General features: G+C 54.8%; 1 protein-coding gene across 1 annotated transcript; it reads right to left on the bottom strand.

The window, feature by feature from the left end:
* Positions 1-20,184, bottom strand: GPR26 (G protein-coupled receptor 26). Its single transcript, XM_060126709.1, has 3 exons — positions 19,517-20,184; positions 9,983-10,096; positions 1-232 (listed from the first exon to the last, which is right to left on the bottom strand). The coding sequence occupies exons 1-3, from the start codon at positions 20,182-20,184 to the stop codon at positions 1-3; spliced, it is 1,014 nt and encodes a 337-aa protein (XP_059982692.1).
* Between the last annotated feature and the right edge of the window lie 256 nt (positions 20,185-20,440).

The following is a 20,440-nucleotide window of genomic DNA, read 5'->3' as shown; positions in this document are numbered from 1 at the left end:
TCACTCAGAGGCCGGAAGAATGTTCTGGCTGTGGGAGTCCCCGGTGAGGCCGGAGGAGCGGAGGGAACGCCTGTGGAGGACCCTGTTCAGAATCTCCTTGCAGCTCTTGCGGTACTGGTGTCGCAGCAAGGAGTACACGAACGGGTCAGATGCGGCCTTGCTGTAGGCCAAGCACTTGGACAGCACCCCCCAGTGGGAGCTGATGGGCACCGCGGAGGACAGCTCCACCAGCCTGCGGACAGAGACGGGGAGGGCGTTCGTTACAAGAGCACAGCTGGGCGCATCCCAGGCTCCAGCCTGAGCCCCTGACCCCAGCTTCCCGGCCACGCTTCAGTTTCTCTGAGGCTTCCTCCTCCCGCGACAATGACAACAGCAATTTACAACCATAACTATGGTGGCCGTTCTCCAGGCGCTTCTTTTAGTCCAGGTACTGGGCTAAGGACGCACTTTACACGTGATTTCGTGGAACCCTGGGAGATTAGACATCTCCAGTTTACATGTGAGGAAATAGACGTCCAAGGAGGTTAAGTACTGATAGTTTGCCAGTAAACTGTAAAGGCAGGGATTTGAACCCAGGCACCCAAGCTGATCTAAGAATTGCACCAATAGCTAATTGCACCCTGGCCATTTGCTCCGGCTGTGCAGCTGACCTGCTGTGTGACCCTGGGCAAGTTGTTTCCCTTCTGGGGCCTGGGTGTTTTCTACGAAAAAGGGGGAGTTGAATAAGGTCACGTCTATGATCACTGTAACTAGGACAGACTGATTCTTGGCTTCAGATCCTAGCTCCGCCGTCCACGGGAGCTTGCCTGGGAGGAAGGGCTGAGATTAATTTTGCAAATATTCATCAAAGCTCAAAGTATGTCTTGCATCAGGAAAGAATCTGCTGGTGGGAAAAGCTTCTTCCCAGGGTTGGGATTCTGGTGGCCCCTGGCTATAGCAGCAGTCAGGGTACCCTAAAGTGACCCTCATTCTTTGGAAGAAGGTGAGGGAAGAGGCAGCTCCTGTGTCAAAGGGGCACAGTTCTGAGAGTCCTCCAGGTATCCATCGAACAGCTCCATTCAGTGGTGCTAAGGCCAGGCTGTGAGGTAGTAAAAGCCCTCCTCTGTGTAAACGGAATTCTCCCAAATCAAGCCATTTATTCTTTTCTCCCAAGTGTGTCCAGCACCCCTGGCCATATTTAGATGTTACCCAGCATTAATATAAGGTAGAAAAGGCCACAGAGCTGAGAGAGAACTTAGAGATTATAAATTACCCACCCACTGTCAAATGAGGAAATCGAGGCCCAGACAGGGGAGGGGCTTGCCCAACATCACCTAGCAAGTCAGTGGTAGAGGAAAATCCAGCATCTGTGCTCAGACTGGGAGCTAGCACCTGTAGTCTACCTGGCGGGGGGAGGGCATGGAGGTCAGCAAGATGGAAGGCAGCGGTGGCTCTCAGCTTGGAGGGCTGCCCAGGTGAGACCCCAGGTCCGGAGAGGACTGAGCTTGGGCTGTGACTCTGGGCTGCCAACTTCAGTGATTTTCCTGAAGGCTTCTTTGGGCTTCTTTGGGCTGAGGTTGTGAGGACGAGCCCAGGAGAGGAAGGAGGAGGAAGCTGGTGGGATGAGATCCCCCACTGCAATGACCCCCTTTTCGAATAGATCCTTAATGAATCCATTCTGAGGCCCTTCTATTAGGCGTCCCATTTCCAGCACCACTATCCACTCTTGCCCTCCGACTCCAAGGGGGTAATGCCGCCATGGTTTGCTCCTGTCCTTGGGAGCCCGAATGGGGAAATGGAGCAGCTGGCATTTGAGAAATCTGTACTTTTAAGAAATCTACTTTGGGAAGTGATGAATTTAAGGGAACAAAACCCCCCGAGTTTAGAATTCACACCTAATAATAACAATGAAACAGCTGAATACCAACGCGTTGTTGCTATGGGATGCCAAACTGCTTTTCCAGAATGTCTCGTCTTCTATACGTTGCTAGATTCGGTCTGAGCATTTTGGCTCTCCCAGGAGGATTTATTGAGTCAAATATCATCAAACCATCCAGCAAGATCAAAACGATTATTTGCAGGTTCTGCAGATTTCACAGAGTAAAACTATTTGGGACAATTTAAAATTTCACCATTTAGATAATTAAGAGGTACAATCGGTTGCCTTTGCTTCTCAGAGATTTTATGTAAGATCTGAACTTGCCTGGCTCAGTAATAATAATTCCCAGTTAAGTATCTCCTGTGGGCCAGATACGTGATGTGCACAATCTCTAACCTTACAATTATTCTCTGCAGAATGGGCATCGTTAGTCCCATTTTACAGACGAAGAAATCAAGGCTCAGAGAGATTGAGCAGCAAGCCGGCTTCTCCTCCACGGGGAAACCCAGCTCCATCGAACTGCAGCCCGTGTTTTGTCTAGGTGCCATGATGGGATTCAAATCTCCACATTGCAGATGGGACAGGATGCGTTCTGAGGTCCCTTCCAGCCCCAAGAATCCCCCTTCCATGAAGTGGTTATGGGCTACCCAGCACTTCTGTCACTTGCCCCGTCCACAGTGTACACGACTTCTGCTTTGAAAAGCCCGCATCTGGCCTCCATCAAGGCCTCCAGGCAAACAGATGCTTTGGATCAGTCTGGGCCTGGGCACTGCTCCCGTGTGGCCCCCGGGCCAGGCTGAAGCTCGCATGCTCCCTTCTGCCACCGGATGTGGCTGGCCGACCCGCTTTTTCATTTTCCTGGGCACGTGGGCCCCTCTGCCATGTGCCTGCTGTGGCCGGCTTTGCTCTGTTCCAGCTCTGACAGTTCCAAGTCCCCACTTGTTTAAGGGGACCGGGCAGGGGCAGGGACTTCCGTATTGCTACGACTGCTTCTTTCTAACGCTAGATCTGGGCAGGGAATGATCATCTGGGCCCCTCCAGATGACCTTTTAGAAAGGGAGCACTGCAGCCCAACTTCTCATGCCAGAGCCAGCTCTGCTCATCTCCTCCAAACACCCTCCCCTCCAAGAAAGGGCCATTATTCTGATCAGTCCCAGTTTCCACGGGAGCAGGGTCACCGTGTGCTGCGAGGTGCCTGCCACGCTCTGCCTCTTCTCTCTCTGCTACGAATCATGGTGGATTATTGAACTCCCGTCTCCTGCCCCTGCCCCCAGCTCTGCCCCAAGAGCCCTGCGTTTAGGGGTTATTGGGCTCAGGTGTTAATAAAGTGGGACTTTGTTTCCTTTTGCTATAGCTCCCTGTGTAGGCTGAACTATGTCTCCCCAAATTCATGTGTTGGGGTCCTAACCCCCAGCACCTCAGAATGTGATCTTATTTGGAAATAAGGTAGTTGCAGATGTAATTAGTTAAGGTGAGGTCCTAATGGAGAACGGTGGGCCCCTAACCCAATGTGACCGTGCCCTTACAAAAGGGGGGAGTTTGGACACAGATGCACGCCAAGAGAACGCCACAAAAGGATGACGGCAGAGATGGGGTGATGCTTCTAGAAGCCAAGGAACACTAAAGATTGCAAGTTCACCATCAGAAACTCAGGGGGAGGCCTGGAACAGACTCTCCCTCACAGGCTCAGAAGGAACCACCCTGCCAACACCTTGATCTTGGACTTCCAGCCTCCAGAACTGAGGCCATACATTTCTATTGTTTAAGCCACTTAGTGGAAGCTAGTTACGGCGGCAGTGCTGGGAAACAGATTCACAGCCGCTAAGGAACCCCGTGGGGATGCAGGGGGTTGTTGGGCAGGATCCGGTTGTTTGTGGGTCCCTGGTCATAACACCAGCATGGCACCAAGCCCCATGGGGTTCCTGGAGCCCGTGAGCACTAAGGGTAGTCCCTGGGGTCTGCAGAGGTAGCAGCCCCCGGAGCAGGGCACTGCCCCCTCCCTGCCCTCCGGGAAGCAGAGTTTTTCCCACAACCAGCACTCCCTGCCCCCTGCCCCCACCTTCCATTAAGCACCAAGGTGACTTTCCATGCACCGCCTGAGGTATGTGCTGGAGAAACCTCAGGCATCAGGCTCCGTTCAGGGGGAAACGTTTATGCTTCCACGCTCACAGTGCACACATGCCTGCCCCAGACAGCCTGACACAGCTCCCGCGAGGATCCCCTGGGCTGAGAGGTCAGGCGGAGGGTTGATGGGGGGAGGACAAGGGCAGGGGAAGCCAGGGCAGGAGTCTGCTTTCTCAAGCATCTCAGGTGACTCTGACGCAGGTGGTTCAGAGACGCGCTGTGAGCACCTGGGGACGTCTGGTCAGAGCCTGGCTGGGGTGGGAGGTGTGAAATGCTGCGGGGTGTGGCCTGGGACCACATCGGAAGCAGAGCACAGAGATGGGTATTTTTCTGACTCAGGGTGACACAGAACAGATACCCATCCTCTCCCGCCACCCCAAGTCCTATGTGTCTGCCCCACCTCTGCACCCCGTAGCTCTGTATTTGTTCGGGGGGACTCCTCCAAGGAGCCATGTCCTTTCTCTTAGCACAGGGCCCTCTGATCTGGGTCACGGGAAGTCTCTGTGCTGGCTGTCACAGCAGAGGGCTGACAGGTCAGGAAGCCGGCCCCCTGGCCCTTCACCCACAGTGACCTCTCACCCGCCCCTGCCGGCCTGACCCTCCTGGTCCCGGGAGGAAGATGGGGTACTCTTGCCAGAACTCTCAGGCATTCTCGGACCCCCCAGAGAAACCAATGTCTCAATTCTGCTCGACAATGGACTCTCCAAAGAAACTAAATTCTGGGGATGAGAACAAGACCCGTAATACCAGTAGCCCCAGACCCAGCTCCTCCTCTGTGTCCCCAGAGGCTCAGGGCTTTGGCAGCCGCTTGACAAACATTGTCTCAAGCACCTCCCACCCGCCCCCTTCGATGGTGTTGCTTGTGCTTCACACTACAGAGGAGGAACCCAGGCAAAGTGACGGGCCAAGGCCACATGGCCTGGACGTAGAAGAGCCAGGATTTGAACCCTGGACTGTGGGCACCAGAGACCACAGGCCCTCCTGGTGCCAGGCTGCCCCTCCCAGCTCCTTGACTCGGTTCCAGGGGGCAGTCAAGGCCTTTACTGTCAACCCTTGAATTTAAAGAGGTAAATCCACACCCGCTCTTTACAGCTCCTGTGCGTCCATCATCTCTCCCCGCTTCCACACGCACACACGCACACGCACACGCACACACGCACACGCACACGCACACACGCACACACACACACACACAGATGCTGTGCACCAAATGCAACGTGGGCCACAGAATAGCTTTTGGGAAGCAAGTCCAATGTCTTCCCAAGAAGACTTCTGGAGAATCCGGTCTGCATATTTGAAGAGCTATAAGTAATAAGCTGGAGTTTTAAATGTTCATGAGACATTAGCAGGGAAAAGGCATTTTATTAATAGAATATTAACACGAGACAGCCACCTGCATATTAAACCTCGCTGACATAATTCTGTGACTCGGAAAAGCCACAATAATGGTGCTGTCTGATCCACAAATGCCTCAAAGCCCCACTCCGACGATCTGGGACAACCGTAATTATTTGTAAGCCTGAACCGCTGCAGAGATAACAGCCTCACACATGCTTCTAGACGTGTACGTTTTAATTCAGAAAAACGTAATTAGAGCTTTTGGAGGCGAATGTCTTGCAAGTCCTCAGACCATGCTCAGACACTCTGGAAAGAGCCCGATGTGACCCGCTAGGGCTTTGAGGACCTGGGAACCGGTGTGAGTGTGTGAACAGAAGGTAGTGACTCCGATTAAGAGCGAGGGTGGAGGTTGCCAAAGTGTCCCTCTGTCATCTGACGGGCCACAAAGTGCAGGTGCAAGGGGCTCTTCGGCTGGTTGGTGCAGTTGGGGAACTGTCTTTCTGAGAGGTGTTGGCTTCACAGTCAGCGTTAGTCCACCGAGTCTGACGATGGCTCTGAGCCCCACTCCAGGTCCACACAAGTTGCTGTCAGCCAGGTGGGAGGTCAGAGGTGACTCCACGCGAACCCACCGCTGCTTCTGGTGAAACAACTCACTCACCTACCTGCCTTTACCCCCAGGAGGCTGGATACTATGTCTGGGTTCCTGCCAAGATGCCTGGGAATAGGAAGTTGGATCAAAAGCCTGCAGATAAGCATTTCTACATTTTCAGTGCCGGGTCCCCAGGCTTCGGAGATGTAACATGCCCACAGGGCTAAATTATTGCCAACAGACCTGGCACTGACCTTTAACCCTTGGTTCTGCCAGTTACTACTCCTGTGGCCTTGGGCCACTCATCTCACCTCGCTGACCCTCAGTAAGATGAGGACTCTAGCACTCACCTTGCAGGACAGCTGTACTAGGCACAATCAGGTATGTACTGGTACCTCCTGGGTACATTACAAGTGTCGAATGAGTGATAGGTATGGTTATAAAGACTCCACGTTCTCCAGTAAGGGAAGCCTGAGAATCTACTGGAAGACTTGAATGGTTCTTGACCCAAGAATGCTGCTTCCCAGTCTGAGAAAGTTATCAGGCAGATGTGAATAGACTGGGAATAAAGAGAAGGGCCCTCCTCCCTGCCAGCCAGACCTTCCTGATCAACTTAGAGGGACGGCAGGTGTCGCAGCACAAGCCCCTTCTCTCTCTCGACGTTCTGATTCTGCCAGCTCCCAGCATTCCCCACGGTTGGCCTGAGGTGAGCCCACATGCTTGTGCACGTCTCCACCTATAAGGCTCCAATGGGGGGAGTAGCAAGGCGGGCTGCTTGGAAAAAGGTTGTCCCTGGGGAGCCTCGGGAAATAGCGGTTTCTGCACTGACAGCTCAGTGAGGGGTTTAAGTGACGCATGAACACCTTGACCTTATCATCTCAGAAGCTGCAGCTTCCTGGTTCTGAGGGGGTCATGGCACAAAGTGCCCTCCTATATCCTCTGGGAGGGAACCCCCATGCCCTCAGAGAAGCAGAACAGTGCAGGGCAAGGGGCCCCACACGTGGGCTTTGCCCCAGGCAGTGGATCCCAGGTGGCCTGCAATCAGCTCGCCCTCCCGGGATGAGACACTGCTAAGGAAACTTCCACTTCCATAACGCACAGCTCTAGGTTCTCCATAAGGAATCAATTCCTCCAAGACGTTAAATTCTCAACTACATTTCCAGAGCAGAGTCTGATTTCAGCTTCTTCTGAGACTGGGGTGATTTTGTCTGCACTCGGAAACCAGCTTGAGAACAGCAGGAGAATCAGCTGCTGCCCAGAGTGTGCACGGTCCCGACTCCAGTGCTGGCGACAGTAGGATATACCAGGGTGAATGCCTTGCGTGGGTTGTTTTATGGGTTCCTTACTAGATGCTGATTTCCCCCCACAATCACTGTGTGCTTCTCAGCACGGACTCAGCGTAAGATGGGCGAGTTTGGGTCAGGCTCCTTGGAGGTGGGTGTCAGAGCAAATCCTGCCTCACCCCCATCCAAGCCCACCCCGTTTGGCAGTTTTTCTGCCCTGGTGGTGGAAGTATAGCTCTGGTGTGATCCTGGCCGTGCCCAGCACACACCTGGAGCCCAGGGGGCTCCCCTGCATGCAAAGAGCAAGTTCACAGGTGTCCATCTCCCTGGGGTGTGCCTGGGGGCCCAGCTGCCACAGAGACTAGGCACCTCATCAGAATCTCTTCTCCCCGCGGTCACGGCAGGGGGGGGTATGGGGGTGTGGACAGAGGGAGGTGGTCCCAGAGGGGCGTGATTTCAAGAGGATTAAGCACAAGGACCTTCTGCCGCAACACTGTCACCCAGCGTTGGGACCTGATGTCCCCTCATTCAGACCCTCCGAGGACTCCTGCCTCAATGCACCTGACCCCACAGAGGAAGACACTGATTTGGCCACTGCTTAGAAACTCCAACATCGAGCAGGGCGCTGGACAGGGGAGGGAGGGAGGGACTTCTGAGCACTCTTGCAGTGCGCCCGGAAGGGCGATCCTGGGAACCAATGGGTTCCTGGTCAGAAAAGGATGATACGGGCAGCTAGAGGTCAAGGGAAAAAAGGAGCTGGGAGCAAGGGCATCGGCACACCTAGACCCCAGATTCCCTGACTACAGGCCAGCCCTGCCCAACAGAAAGAGAAGGTGAGCCGCAGGTGGGAAAAGAAACCGTGAAATTAATTTTAATTACAAATCTTATTTAACCCAATATATCCAAGATTTCACCATTTCACTATGGAATCAATATAAAAAGTTTTAATTATATATATATATATATATATATATATATATATATATATATATATACACAGTCTTGCTAAGCCTTGGAAACCCAGTGTGCATGTTACACCTACAGCACATCTCAGGTTGGACAAGCCATGTTCAAGTGCTTCAAAGGGACCTGTGGCTGGTAGCTCCCGTGCAGGGCTCTAGACCTGGCTCATGCTGTCCCTTCTGCTGGGATTGTCCCCCTGCAGAGCCAAGCCCACTTCACTCGCTCCTGCCTCAGAAGCCTGGGACGCTTCCCTATCAGATGCTATGACATGGTATTTGGTGTCCTGGCTGGACGTGGCAGGCCTAGACCAGGGGCTCTCACCCGGGGGTGATTCTGGTCCCCAGGTTGACTAGATTTTCTAGTTGTCAAAACTGGGGAGCAGGAGGGAAGAGGTGCTACTGGCGGGTAGTGGGTAGACGACAGAGATGCTGCTAACATCCTACGACGCACAGGACGGTCTCCCATGGAGAAATGTCAGGAGCGCTGAGGTCTAGCGGGCAGTTCTAGAAGGAAGAATTGATGGCTCTGCTCTGCCTGGGGCAGACCCATGAAGAGACCTGTAGACAGTCCTATGTCCTATGTTTAAAGTGAAATGCAGGCCCCCTGGCTTTCCCCCAGAGAGAGTGGCATGCACAGAAAAGACAGTGACAGACACTCTGGGGTTGTGGTGTCTGGGGAATGGGGGCTGCTCTGGGGAACCCCAGCTCACTGTCTGCAAATTGGGAGGGCCTCTGTTAGTAGAGGACATTCTCCTGGGCTGCAGAAAGCAGGATGGGGGGCCAGGCTTCACCTCAGTATGAGTAGGGACAGGGAAAGACAGGGGGACCTGGGCACATTGAGCCCCTCCTCTTCAGAGCGCGACTCTGGGGGACGCTGAGGCAGGGCGTCCCTTCCATGTCCCTGCCAACTGAGGATGCCGGGGGATGCAAGGGGATGGGCTGTGCGCTCTCTCTTCCATACAGAGGCACGTGCGTGCACACAAAACCCTGCACAGATCCTACTTCCCAGGCTCCACGTCCACCTCCTAATAGAACATCAAAGTCCTTTTTATTGTCACCTTCCCAAACAGCTAAGCCATTCTGGATACTAATTTGTGTGGGTATTTTCCCCTCCAGTGAGCAAAACTGAGTGGGTGATACTTTTTTTTTTTTTTTTTTTTTTTTTGCTGGCTTCAACGTGTGAGGAAAATTCTGTAGCTGGAGCAGGTTGGCTTCTGGAACATACAGCCCTGAGGCCAGCGCACTGCAACCTTGGCCGGCATGGGGAGTTGGGACTGGGAGAGAACGTGACAAGCTCACAACACCTGAACTAACAGGGGCAGATCCCCGGAGCCGTGGGACAGGTGGGCCCACCTGGCTGGGCATGCAGCATGCTCCCTGGTCCCTGTGCAGGTGACACGTGGCACTGGCTCTGCAGGGTGTCCGGGCTGAGGATGCCGAGCTGGGCTTTCCTGCACTCAGTGAACAGTAAGAACCCAGTCCCTGCAGGGTGCTATCCCCTCTCTTTTCTCTCCTGTCGTCTCCTTTCGGGTCTCCTGCGGTTGGGGGCTGAGGTTAGAATGATGTGATTTGGAGATCAAGTGGGAGAGAGTCGCACTGCCTTTTGGTCCGGAGTCTAATCCAAAAGAATCTGAGGCTGAAGAGAAAAAGTGTGTGCCCTTCTCGCTAAACCTGTCAAGTTCACTCTCATCCCCTGATCCAGCCTCTGGAAGACATGTGGCCAAGCAAGGCTGGCCACGGCGAAAGGCCACGCAGGCCCTGCTTCGCTCTCCAGAGCCCCATGCCCGCCCCACTTGCCCCAAGCCCGTGTCCTGCTCGCCAAGCTCACCTGGTGATCACGTAGGGTGCGAAGCACACGAGGAAGGTGCCTATGAAGGTGCTGATTTTCTTGGTGGCCCGTTGCCGCCGCCTCCTCTGCTCCTCTAGACAGCGTTCCCGCACACTGCGTGTGAGAGAGGAAAAAGTGGAGTCATGGTCAGGTGAGTCACGGGGGGGGCCTGCCAGGTCACAGCGAGTTACTATTTGTACACGCAGGCAGTGGCCGCGAGTGTAGGAACTTGACCATGGAGCCAGAAAGACCTGAGCTCAAGTCTGAGCTGTAGGCACGTGACCTTGGGCACCTTGTGTGACATCACTAAGCCTCAGGGTCATCATCTGTAAAATGTGGATACTAATATAATAAGACGCCGCAAAGGGCTGCTTTGAGAATTAAATGTGTGAAGCAGCTGAAGCGATTAGCACAGCACCCGAGCAAGTGCAAATATAAACTCATTATTAGTACTCATATCCTTCACTTATCACGTGCTATGGGCCAGCCCGAGTCCACGCTCCCTAAGTAATATCTAATTCTTATCTCACCACAGTTGAACCTGCCAGGTGGATTTTACCTGCCCTGTTTTACAATGAAGACCATGAGTACAGTGAGGCCAAATGATTTGCTCAGCTGGTAAGTGGAGGCGGGACTTGAACCCGTGTCCATGTGACTGAAAGCTGGTCCTCTCCAGCTGGGATGGCCTGGACTCTGTGTGCAGTGTGGCCCAGGGCTTCCTTTCCTCCACACCTTCAGCCCTGTTTCTTCCACCCCAAAGCCTCAGCCCTGCCCGGAGCTACAGGTAACGCATTATGAGGTGACTGAAGGAGAAGTCACTTGATTTGTCCAGAGACGAGGCTCGGTGAAGCCACGGGACGGCCAGGTCCCTGGAGAATCGGGGCCACAGCTCCGCGGATGGCCACCTACGCCTCTAACCACACCCTGCTCCTGACTCCACTCTGCTCCGGCCTTTCGAGAACTGACATCTCACGCCACCTGGGAGCAGTGGTTCTTGCAACCGTTTTCCTGCAGCCATGGGGAAATGCACAAGCAACAGCCAGTCTGTCCATTTCCACGGCCAAGGCGCACGCACGTAAAGACGAGCCGGGCCGTAAGGATTCACATGCGCCAGACCATGGGGCCCAACGTGGGCATGTGTTTCTACTGTTTACTTTTCAAATAAATCACATGATTCCAAAACTGGACGGGGAGGAGGACTGTGGACAGAGTTGCCCAGGAGTGACGATAACTTGGCAGAGACAGGCTTGGGCTGCAGTGACCTGGCACCGCAATTAGGTCAGTCTGTTCAACAGAAGCCAGGTCTGTGAGCAGCACGAACGCCAGGGCAGCCTCCCCTTCCTTCCACAAGAACCGTCGTTTTCATACTTAATCGAGACTCTTCTTTTTCCGATTCCTGATCACAGAGGGACAATGCTATGTGAGTTTGGACTGAAGCCCCCTGAAATTCTTGCAGGATGTTTTCTTCCCTTGACTTGTGTCTTTCCAGGAACTTAGAGAGTTGGGAACTGGAGTCTGGCCCAGTAAAGACAGATTTCATACTGGCTGAAATTGTCTTGCTCATGACTAACATTATGAATTAATTTCTAATAGCTAATATTAATAACTCACATTTCTTGAGTCTTTAATATGTGTCATCTTAGATACTGTGATGGGGGTTCATATGCATTTGTTGCTTGATACTCACATCTCTATAAGCAAAGGATTGATACAATTGTAATCTTCATGTTTTCAGATAAGGAGGGAGATCGAGGCACAGAGGGGTTAAGCAACTGGCTCAGGATCACACAGTGATCTGGTGAGGGGTGGCAGTAGGGTGACCAACTTGTCCCGGATAACCAGCACTGTCCCAGTTTTAGCACTAAAGGTCCTGCAGCCTGGATGGTTTACACAGGACCGTCCTGGTTTTAGAAACAGAAGGGCCTGCGTCTGAGGATCCCCCCTCCATCTTGGGCAACCCAGGATGGCTGGTCTCCCTAAGTGATGGCAGTAGCTGAACCCAGGCCATCTGACTCTGGAGCCTTGAGTGTCATCTGTCAATTCACTGGGGTCATCACACATCCCTGGGGAGGCCCTGGGGCATCACCTCATTCAGAAAATCTGAAAAATACAAGTCGAGGGGCGGGGACAGAGGGGCGACTTTGCCTGAAGCCACACAGCGAGACTCAGTCTGAAGTCTCCTCCCTTTCCATTTGCATCGGGTGTCTGCAGTGTCCTCTCCCAAAGTCCTGTGGCTCTTGTGACATACGCACAATACAGGTGGCGTGGAGAGAAGGCTTAGGTCCCCACCCTGGAGGTCTGTGTTCAGTGAGGTGCCCAACTCATCTTGGTTTGCCTGAGACGGTTTTGGTTTTCAAACTCAAAGTCCCACATCCTGGCAGCCCTTGCAGTCCCAGGCAAATCGGGACACTGGTCAACCTAGCAGTGTGCCTGGCACATTCTCCATGACACAGGACTGCTTGTTTAATATGAAAATACTTCCCCCCAAACTCTCAGTAATCGATGTAGGAGTTGCTGGAGATTTGGGGCGTGAGCTGGGTGTCCTGAGGCATCACGGTACACTCACCCCACGAGAGGAGTACAGCATTCTGGGCATCTCCTCGAAAATGAGCACCAAAGTCATCGTAAATGAATGAAGGGACCACGAGAGAAACCGGTGGTGCTCTGGGGCCGGGCCCTCCTCCAGTCTGTGGCCCTGACCATGCTGTCCATTTCCCAGACATTTAGAATAACCCTGAGGACTGAACAAGTGCTGGCTATGTGTCCTAGTCCCAGCTGTGCCCTCATAGCTGTGTGGCCTCAAGAAAGCCACTCAACCTCTCTGAATTTGGTTCTTCACTTATCTGTGGAAGATTTCATAGTGATGACTTATAACTAGAGCTACCATTTATCAGGGACTGAAGTGCCTCACCAGCTACCAAGGTCTTAAGGAGTGAGGAGCTTCCCCTGCCCTCCCCGGCCCCTGCCCTCAAGGAGGGACTTGGGTTCCTGCTGAGGGTCTGAGGACTCAGCTGTCTCCCCAGGAGAAGCAGCCCTCCACCCTGCCACACCAGACAATCCTGCCCCAAAGCCCTGAGGAATATTTAAAGGCAGATGTTGGTTAAAGCTTTGAAGGTCTTCGGAAGGATACACAGAAACATTTCAGTGACCCTACAGGAATAAAACGGCCACTTTAGAGGCTAGAATAACCAATGTCACTCTTCTACGCTGTAAAATCCTACAGGAAATTAATTTTATCTGTTCCTGCAACGCTTCGTATGGGAGAGACGGATAAAATAGCAAGCACTCTGCACACACATTCCTTCCTTGGGTCCCCACAGTACAAAGCTCAACACCTTACACCCAGAAAACACCTAATGAGTGTATGTCTTTGAATTACTGAACAACCCTTAAAAGCATCTTAGGAAAATTAAGACTCAATCATTTTTAAGTGACCTTCTCAAAAGAGATGATAGTAGAAATCTGCTCTAGAATAGAATTTTTAAAGTGAGACTTTAAAAATCTTGAGCTTTTCAGACAAAGCAAGACTCGTCAGTGGCTGTCAGGCCATGCACACTTCCATGAACCCTGTCTGCTTGACAGGGAAGCGGTAAGCATGTGAGCAGTGCCAGAGCCAGACCTCTGGGTTCAAATCCAGGCCTCCCCACTTACTTGTCGTGTGGCCTCAGGCAAGTTACCCAGCCTCTCTGTGCGTCAGCTTCCCCACCTCTAAAATGAGGATCATACGGGTACCTATCTGGTAGGGTTCTGTTGAGATTAACTGAGTCAACACCCAGAAAGTACCTAGGACAGTGCTGACTCAGAGTAAGCACTTAAGTGCAGATGCTAATTATTATCCATTCAGCATATATTTATAAAGCAACGACTATGAGCCAGGACTACCTTGAACCCCAAACCACTGGGATCCCTCCCACGGCAAAAATTCTCTTCCTGCATTTACAAGGGTAGCTGGGAGGGAGAGAGAGAGAGAGGGAGGGAGAGAGAGAGGGAGGGAGAGAGAGAGAGGGAGGAAGAGGGAGAGAGAGAAAGAGGGAGGGAGAGGGAGAGAGAGGGAGGGAGGGAGGGAGGGAGAGAGAGAGAGAGGGAGGAAGAGAGAGGGAGGGAGAGAGAGAGAGAGGGAGGGAGAGGGAGAGAGAGGGAGGGAGAGAGAGAGAGGGAGGAAGAGAGAGGGAGGGAGAGAGAGAGAGGGAGGGAGAGGGAGGGAGAGAGAGAGGGAGGGAGAGAGGGAGGGAGGGAGGGAGAGAGAGAGGGAGGAAGAGAGAGGGAGGGAGAGGGAGAAAGAGGGAGGGAGAGGGAGAGAGAGAGAGAGAGAGCGCTGCGACCAGGAACTCTGCCAGACAGGTCTGAGCTTGCGTCTGGGCTCTCGTGCTGGTTCTGTGACCCTCTCTGGGTCTCCAGGGCGTGACGGATGCTATTCCGTAATTTCAGTGGCACCTGGCGCGCTGTGGGAGCACAGCGGGTGTGTGGGATGGGTGCTGCGCCCGGCTAACATCCACGCGGGCCTGGTCATGTGTCTGCTCTGGGGCGGGCTGGCTAGGCTCTACAGTCCTGTGTAGTATGAAAGATGCTCTCACCCACCCAACCCAGCTCACAGATGGGGAAACTGAGGCTCAAAGAAGACAGGGACTTGCCCACCTGGAGAGTGGGCTGCAGGCAGGGCCAGCATCAGTTCCTGACACCCAGTCTGGAACCACGTGGCTGCATCCCTGAACTCCTGCAAAGGAAGAGAATGGACCCGACTTCTGTGCCCAGTGCCCCCCACCCCCGTGTCCAGGTGAGACCAGGGAGGCGGCAGCAAGAGGACAGCAGGGCTCCCAGGCTCCGAGGGGAGCAGTGCAGCTCTCTGGCTTATCGTTAGTATTGTTTAAGCCCAGAATGAGAGCAGCTCACCAGCTCCGAAAACAACAACATAATAAAATCACTTTGCACTTGCTGTCATTTATTTCCCGCCGTAGCTTTGCAAAACTGAGCTCCTTGAACTCTCGCAGCCCTGTAAGCAGTCATTGTACGTACTTGCAGAAGAGGACACGGAGAGCCAGAAAGGTTTATGCCATGCCCAGGACTGCAAAGTAAGTTCAAGACAGACCAGGACTCCTTCCAGGTCTCCTGACACCAAAATCTAGGGTGTCCCCCCATTGGGTCACTGAGCCATGGGCACGCTGTGTCTAGCTACGCTAACGCCCAGATATTCCCGGGCCTGATGGTGGCAGCTGGAGTCCTTGGACTCCCCAGCAGAATCTGCAGTGCAGAGGGTGAGAGGCCCAAAACTCTCCTGCCCAGGTTCGTTTGCTCAGAGTGCAAGCACTGTACCAGTGTGGGGCGACCCCAGGGCCGAGACGAGACACAGAGTTTCCTTGAGCCAAAATGAGATGAGCCCTCCAGCACTGTGGCATGTAGGGTCAAAGACATGTTCCCCAGGAAGCTTCCGTAATAGAGCAGAGGGACGGATGATACTGGGAATATCTGAAAAGTCAGTAAATGAGGTAATTGTGGCTACAAGACGGTGGGTCTGGGTCCTGACTGATCGCCAGAGGACGGTAGCCAGTCGAGAGCCACGCTCTCGAGGACTCAGAGAGACATCCAGGTTTGCTTTCTGGCGTTTTGGAGAATGAAACAAAAGACAAAGGAACGAGCTGACCGATTGGTGGCAAAGAGCCTTGAATTTGGGGTTAGGACTGATGTGAGCAGTCTTGCCCTCGACCTGGCCAGAGGGGCCCTGTCCTGGGCCCTGGTTACTGAGGGACCCACACCTCCCCACGAAATGAAGACTTCACAGGGCCAAGGGGATGTGCCCACCCAGAACCCACATCCTCCATTCTAGACCAAGCTCTAGGTACGTGGGACACGGAATTCTTTGCCCAAATGCCCTGATCCTGCTTCCAGAAAGTGCACAGGCGTCTTCCCTGGGCCCGTCTTCCTGAGGGAGGGCTGCGCCACCCGCGTGCTTGGCTTGAGGCCGGAGGGGAGACATCTGTGAGTGACATGTGGAGGCTTAGCCTGCAGTGTCTGCTTTGTGTGAGGAGGCCCCTTTCCGTGCTGGGGTGTCGGGGCGGGGGGGTGAGGTGGGCTGTGGCGTGGGGCCAGCTCAGCTCCCCTGCCATGTACAAGGCTGCACTCCAAGGAGCCCGAGAACTCCAAATTTGAACCCAGCCTTGCCAAGTGTTATAAATGTATATTTCTCAAAGTAGCAGGATAGAACATATTTCGTTTAACAGTTTGTAAGCTGAATTTGGAAATCCTAACTATTCCTGCGGATGGTTTGTGAAACTCCACTGCCACTATCGCCCCATCCGTAAGCCTTAGGAGCAGACCCAGGTGTGAGCCTTGGGTGAAGCCACAGTCGAGATCTATCAAATACGGCAAGTGTCCTCCTTCCTTGGGGCTCCCAACTTCCTCATCTGCAAAGTCAAGGGCGCAGTGAGAACCCCTCCATCTACTGTGGCACAATTCTGACACCCTCCGGCCCGGCACTCAGCCAGCCCCCCGTAGCCCTTGATCACATTGAGTTTGCTTCACCAACAGTCTAGTCTGAAGCCATTAACCTGTGCTGGTGAGTGGCGCCCTCAGCTGGACGGGGAGAGAAGGGCTGCAGCACCAACGTCCGGGCTCCCCTTCTATGTCTCTGGTGGCACCAGGGAGGAGGATCTGGTTATAATTGGTCTGGAGTTGCGGTTTGGGAGAACTGAACCAAGCACACTGAGTGCTTGGAGACCAGATGGGTTCCCAGTTCCTTTATGATTGTAGTAACTCGAGAAACCACCCCAGAAAGGCAGGGGTGGGCGACGTCTCTCAGGGTCCCTGATTTAATTTAGAGCAGAGGGTCCCTGACCTTTTGTGGGGGGTGTGTGTGTGTCACTCACTGCATTTAACCCTCTGCAGGAGGAAGCTGGCATCACTAGGGAGCTTCTTGACAAATGCCAGCCTGGGCCTCAGGGAACTCAAAATTAAGTCCCAGGAGGCCATCAGTGTGGTGGCTGTTAAGTGAATCTCCCAGTGAGCAAAGTCACCTCCACCTGCCACCCTGGCTGCCTGGATAAGGAAGCCTGGCTTCTGCTGATCTGGGACTGGACCCCCACCCCCCGCCCCCCAGCTCCCAGCACCAACTGGCCAGGAAACTTCCTGAAGCCTTAGTGCCTAAGGCTCGGGGGACCTAGGGGCAGCCCCCCCGAGTTAGCTCTGCAGTTTCTCATTTGTGGGAAGGAAGAGTTTGGAGACGCCAAGAAAGAAGTCTGTGAATCCACTGTCAGGGAGCTGGTGCCCTCCCGTGTGGCCCACCACCCAGGCTCTCACTCTGGGAACCGACCCCACAGAGAAAGGCAGGCTGTGGTCACTGATGGGGCAGTGCTGTCCCACCTGCCCACTATTGCATAACCTCAGGCCAGCCCTCAGCCAGCGGGGCCTGTCTGAACCGGCCGAGGGCAATCCTCCCACCGGAAGCCCTTCCTTTCCCCAGCGTAGGCCGGCATTGCTCCTTGGCCCTGCAGGGCCCTGTCCGTGGCTCTGGGAAGAGGGTCTCCTCAGAGCCTCCTGGGCTCAAAAGCAGTCAAATTTCCCCGGAGGGAAGTGGAGGAGAGAAGAGAGGACCGGAGGGCAGCCGAGCAACCGCCTCTTTTCCTGACACCCCTGGGAGCTCTCCCTGCAGTGTCTGGCCTGGAGTCCGTGAGAGACCGGCAGGATTGGAGCCGACCCTACATCCTAAATGGGCTGAAAAGGAGCCACTGCCCTCCTGTTCTGGAAGTTGGAGGGAGGGCGGGGACGGGGTTTATACTGGTCTAGATAAGAACTGATTCCTTTCCCATCTCATTCCCTCCTCCGCTGTTAGACTCATGGAAAGTGGGCTTACTGCAGAAATTGTCCAAGTTCCGAGAGTTCAACAACATTGCCTACAGCTTCTAGAGCAGTCCCCGTGCACGTCCTAGGGATGACGCACCTTCTAAAGTCAGGTCCTCCCACCCCAAGGTGCTAGGAAGGGGAATAGCTCTGTGATCCTTAAATGACATTGAACCATGCATGGCCACATGCAGTGAGTCCGTGCATGCCTTTGTGGCAGTGTGCAGGAGGGCCACACCTGTGACATGGAATGATGTGTTACCCATGCAGTTGATATATGAACACATAGGACTGTGTGTGTGAGGCTCACACAATTTCACACATGGTTCACATGCCCTGGTGTCATTTACATGTACATATTGTACATGGTTCTGGGAGGAAGGTTCTGTGACTAGAAGCTTTGGTCCAGCATGTAATCTGGAAGGGCCATCCTGAGGGGAACAATGGACACACGGGAACACATGGGAACACACACATGGGAACACATGGGAACATGTCCTGTGTTCAGACGCAGTGACGTTCAAGGTCTTCTCTTTGTATTGCTCGTGGGCAGAAAAATCCCAGAACTGAAGGAGCTCTTGGTCACACTGACCCTCTGGTCTGTCCCCCTCAGCCACAAGCTTCTCCCTGGCCGGGGAGGCATCCGCACGACAGGGGCCGAGCTCCCTCCCTGCCGCTGGCCTCCTCCACACTGATACATTCTGCCTGCCTCACTTTTCACGCCATCTTGACACCAAAACCCCCCTTCTAGCGTCTGGGGCACCAGGATATAAAACAGCAGAGTCTACTGCAGGGGCACCAGCGGCCATTCCCCTCTTCTCTGGGGGAAAGCCAAGGTGAGCTCAGGACACCTCAGCTAAGAGTGTCCCCCTTCTCTCCCCAGAGGCTCCGAAGGATGGCAGGACTTCCCAGGGGCAGGGGCAGGGGCAGGGGCCGGGGGGTACGTGAACCTGAACTGCCCGCCCCGAGCTGCCCTCCTGAGAAACAGAGGCCAGGTGAACGTGGAAGGTGGGCAGGTTTTGTCACCGGAGCCTCAGGATGACGGTCTCCCTCTGCAGGGGTTTCCAGGCTTCAAGTCCAGGAGACACGGGACAGTGCTGTCTGGGAAGGTAGGAAGAGCACCCCCGTCCCCTCAAAGCCCTTCAGATGCTCCTTTAAGGACCCACAGAGGAAGGTGCAGCCCGAGGACTCACACACACAGGACGAGACAGAGGCAGCGCCAGACGCCAGAGAAAGGAAAGAGCCGCAGAGCAGCACGTTCCCGTGTGAAGAGCTCTTCAGGAGCGCCCTAAGCATCCGGGCCACGCTCTCAGGGCCTGACTAGAACCATTTAGAGCAGTGAGCAGAGATTGCTGCCTTTTCTATGCTACTTACAGTGAAAACTACAAGCATAAAATAAGTATAAAGTCCAGCAAAGTTCGGCTCCTCTGTGGTCTCTACCCTAATGCTTCAAAAATGTACCTATTTGTTTCACCCACGATTTTTGGTGGTCCTGCTTTGCTGATGCTCTAAGCACCTGCCTTGAGACAGGCAACCGTGGCCCTTCCCCCCGACCTCAGTTCTCCAAAAAGGAAATGGAGGCTCGGTGTTAAAGGGGCTTGCCCGAAGCCACACAGTAGAGCCTGGGGGAGACGAGGACCCCCTTCCTCCCACAAAGACACGCCTCCCCCACCGAGTCCGCGCAGCCCTTCCCAGAGTCCTCACCTGGGGTGGATGTCCACGAGCAGCACGAGCGTCTGCATGGTAATCACGTCGATGCGTCTGCAGTGGAAGCGGGCCACCTTGAGCACCTTGAAGTATGTGCAGCAGAGCACAACGAAGGAGAGCAGGAAGCTGAGCGCATGGAAGGCACCCGTGAAGACGGCGAAGCGCAACCGCTCGTCTGGCCTCCGGCTGCACAGCGTGCAGGACGCGTACAGCTGGTGGAAGCCCAGCCAGGACAGGACGACCGCGGCGGCGGGGAAGGCGAGCGCGTGCAGCCACGTGTAGGCCACCATGAGCGCGGCGTCGCGGAGGCGCATCTTGGCGCGGTAGCTCAGCGGGAAGACCACGGCCACCCAGCGGTCGATGCTGAGCGCGGCCATGCTGAGCATAGAGTTGGCAGCCAGGAAGGTGTCGAGGAAGGCGGCCAGGCGGCACAGGCGGTCACCGGCCGGCTGCCGCTGCGCCACGACGCCGGCCAGCGTGAGCGGCATGTTGACCACGGTGCACAGCAGGTTGCCGCACGTGAGGTTCAGGGTGAAGAGCGCCGGCGCCTGGCGGCGGATGTCGGCGCTGTGCAGGAGGCAGAGCAGTACCAGCGCGTTGGACAGCAGCGAGACGCCCATCGTACCCACCAGCAGACCCGCCAGGCCCGCGTCCCACGAGTTCATGGTGCGCGCCCGCCGCCGGCCCTCAGGGCCCGCACCCCGGCGCCGCCATGGCGCCGCCCGCTCAGCCCCTCGGCGCCGCCGCCGCCCCGCGCCCACCAGTCCCCGCCGCCATGGCCCCCCGGGGGGCGCGCGGCCACCCCGGAGCCCCGCGCCACCTCCCGGGCCGGCACCTGCGCGCTCGGCTGAGCCCTGGCGCCCGCGCCACCTCCCGTGCAAGCGCCGGTGCGTCGCCGAACCGAGAGCTTAGAGCGCCCTG

This window comes from Lagenorhynchus albirostris, chromosome 16 (assembly GCF_949774975.1).
Source record: "Lagenorhynchus albirostris chromosome 16, mLagAlb1.1, whole genome shotgun sequence".
Lineage (NCBI taxonomy): Eukaryota > Metazoa > Chordata > Mammalia > Artiodactyla > Delphinidae > Lagenorhynchus > Lagenorhynchus albirostris.
The sequence above is the reverse complement of the archived record's forward strand: the minus strand, read 5'-3'. Positions and strand labels throughout refer to the sequence as shown.